The sequence below is a fragment of the Brassica rapa genome, chromosome A02 (assembly GCF_000309985.2).
Source record: "Brassica rapa cultivar Chiifu-401-42 chromosome A02, CAAS_Brap_v3.01, whole genome shotgun sequence".
Lineage (NCBI taxonomy): Eukaryota > Viridiplantae > Streptophyta > Magnoliopsida > Brassicales > Brassicaceae > Brassica > Brassica rapa.
Genome location: NC_024796.2, coordinates 18,214,745 through 18,218,106, shown reverse-complemented (window position 1 = coordinate 18,218,106; position 3,362 = coordinate 18,214,745). Strand labels below are relative to the sequence as shown.

General features: G+C 38.4%; 1 protein-coding gene across 1 annotated transcript; it reads right to left on the bottom strand.

Annotated features, from left to right (window-relative positions):
• Window positions 1-518: 518 nt before the first annotated feature.
• Window positions 519-1,428, bottom strand: LOC117131974. Its single transcript, XM_033285238.1, has 4 exons — window positions 1,232-1,428; window positions 1,028-1,154; window positions 614-926; window positions 519-538 (listed from the first exon to the last, which is right to left on the bottom strand). The coding sequence occupies exons 1-4, from the start codon at window positions 1,426-1,428 to the stop codon at window positions 519-521; spliced, it is 657 nt and encodes a 218-aa protein (XP_033141129.1).
• Between the last annotated feature and the right edge of the window lie 1,934 nt (window positions 1,429-3,362).

Sequence of the window (3,362 nt, the reverse complement as noted above, 5' to 3'; positions counted from 1 at the left end):
GGCTAACCGCCAATTTAGAATCTTAGTAGGGCATTTCATACTCGCGCATAGGCCTGGCTAGAACCCGTCGATCAATCTCCTCAACTGACAATCGATCGATGTTGGCAAAGGTGTATCGGTCGACGTCTTAATAGACTATCGATCGACACTCTCTTGTGTCTGCATCTAACCGGTGAGACACAAGATCTAGTCTGTTAACCAGTGGTACATGCGACAGCTGATCACTGAGTTAAGCGAATGAGCTCTAATATATCATGCATGCAACAATTAGGCATCTATAGGAATTATAACCTCCAACACCTGAATAGTGGCCTTGCATCTAATATCATTTCCAACCTAAGTTACATTTATCATTTACTCGCTTGTTACTATTGCTATTTCATTAAAACATTACAACCTTTAGAATTAATAAACACTAGATTTAATTGTTCCCTAGCTCATTGTGGATTCGATCCCTAAGTACTACATCTGAACCTCTTTTGATGAGAGTAACACTCCTTAGGGTAATTTGAGTGGTATCAACTCCCATCTTCTCGTACTACAAAAAAAAATTATATTAAATATTAAAAATTAAATTAATTGAAAATTTTAAAATAAATATTTAAAACAAAACTTACAGCTTCTAGACGGATTCCTGCAAGAGGTTTTTGTCTGGTTCTGTGAAGCATGGGCAAATGACCATCTTTATCCCTAGTTATTCGAGAAGCCGAGCACGAATTGGCCTTTTTGATCGAAGAGGGGTGCTGCCAATAGGCGATGAGGCCATCCCACACATCCTTCGTGAGCTCAGTGGGTTTTCCCTCATACCCGTAGATCTCCCACTTGTCCTTCCAATCGGAGACTGTGTTGCAGAGGCGGATCTTTGCTTTTGCAACGAATTCCGCCTTCACCCTCTCGGTGATTGCCAAACACCAACGCCACCTTTGCTGAAACACGAAAATTTTGAAGAAATTATAATTTATAATAAATATTTAAAATATATATATATATATAAATATATTTAAAAGTGAAAATTTAAAAATCTTACCGCAAAACATTTAAACCAAGTGATCTTAACGTGATTTGGTGTCTTGCTCCAGTTCGGATATGCCCCGTCGTAATAACTCTTAATCGTCTTCGAAACGCTCTTGCCAACACGGTTGTTAGCCCCAAACCTGAAAAAAAAAAACAATATAACCGTTAGAAAATAAAAATAATTTAAATTTTAATGTAATAAAAATTAATAACTTACCAATAAGTTCCCGGGGGTCTATCGGGGTCTAGAACATCCAAACCCTCCCGACCAGGCTGGGAAAGCAAATCCTCCACCGTATATCTCGCAAATGGGGCATATGAAGGCACACGCAAATCCGGATGAACTGCACATTCTGGGACAGGCTGAGGTGCAGCCGCTGGAGGAGGAGGTGGAGGCATCTGCGTTGGAGGCATCTGCGGTGGAGGAGGAGGACTCCAAGCAACTCTCTAAGAAGGCTGAGAGTCTGGAACTGCATCCGAAGATGATGGACCGGAAGACGATGGACCGGAAGAAGATGTACCGGAACCATCGCCAAACAACTCTCTATAACTAGGTGCTGCTGATTTTCTCCTAGGAGCCATCTAAAAAAAATTAAAATAAATTTAATCAATTACGACATAATTAAAAAAATTATTCTGTTACCTAACTAATCACCTAAACTAGTATTCTGTCACCTAACTAATCACCTAAACTAATTACCTAACTAATTAATCACCTAAACTAATCTAAAAAAAAAAGAGAGAAGAGAGAGTTTACCTTAGAGGGAGAGCAAAGGAGTTTGGGAGGAATGAGCGAGGCTACCTCGCTCTCGGTGTCTTGTTATATAGATAACGATTCGTCGTAAACGCGATGTAAATTTACGACGAATTTACCACGCCCGCGTTTTTTCATTTAGGACGAATTTACCACTCCCGCGTTTTTCCATTTACGACGAAATTACCAGGCCGGTGTATTTCCATTTACGACGAAGTTACCAGGCCCGTCTTTTTCTATTTACGACGAAATTACGACGCTTAACCCTAAACACCGAGAATGAAATCCCTAACCCCCAAAGTCACATATTAACATCATATCTTATTCTTTACTACTTCTTACTCTTTCTCCAACTTAAACCCTAAAACTCCAAATAAATTTTTAAAAACTAAAGATGAAAAATTATGTAAAACTATAGAGAAATACAACATTTGATACATATATTACATCACTCTAAATCGTTTTCGTTCTCATCAATATTACATCACTCTAAATTGTTTATGTTCTCATCACTATCATTACAATCATCATCGTCGCTTCTCTCGAACTCGTCTTCACGTGCTTCATCTGTCGCATCTTTGGGAATATCTTCATATTGAAAGTTTTGCGGGTCGATCAAAAGGATTTCATCAGTTGGTTATTCTGGTACCTCAACTTCAGTGATAGCGTCTTCTTCTTGCAAGGGCGGTTCTTCTCCAACGATAATGCGTCCACGAGGTGTAATTTTGATAGCAGCTACCCAGTTTATCCCGGAAGTTCGAAGCCAAGGATAAGGAAGGAAGCTAACTTGCTCGGCTTGTGAAGCTAAAATGAAAGGCTCAAATTTGTTGTATCTTCTCCCATAATTGACATCCACAACACCAAATTTGTTATACCGAATCCCTCGGTTCACAACAAAATCGAACCATTCACATTTGAAGAGGATTCATTTTAGCTTCAATAACCCCGAAAATTCCACTTCAATAATCTCTTGCAATATCCCGTAAAAGTTTGTTTCACCTTTCACACATATTCCGTAGTTACTCGTTGCCCGATGTCTCTCATACTCGTATGTGTGAAAGGTAAATCCTCGTGTGAAATACATAGGTGATGTGGTGACCTTTGCAACTGGATCTTGAACCAATTCGTGAAACCATACGGGATAATATGGATCGTCATAATCAACCTGCAAAAAAAACAGATTTTCTTAATTAATATTGAAGTATCAAAACACTTACTCAATTAATCAATATATGAGATGTATTACGTACCTGTGATTTTAACCACTTGACAAAGTGCTTATCTTTACGTGTGTCCACATCCGTTGCAGATATTCCAGGTATCGCTTCTTCAACTTGAGATACAAACATGCTGTAAATTAAACAAATAATCAAGTCATAAATAATTAACTTCAATTCATATAATTAACATTCACAAAAATATTTACCTTTCAAAGTAACGGGTCATTGGATCCTCGCAGTTGAGCAGAATATAAGTGTGGGCACTATGTTTATCCTCTTCACATGACCACCATACTTCTTTCGTTTTACCACCAAACCGTCCAATTTCGCAGAAAATGTCAGAAAAACCATCAATTGGATATAATGTCGGTACT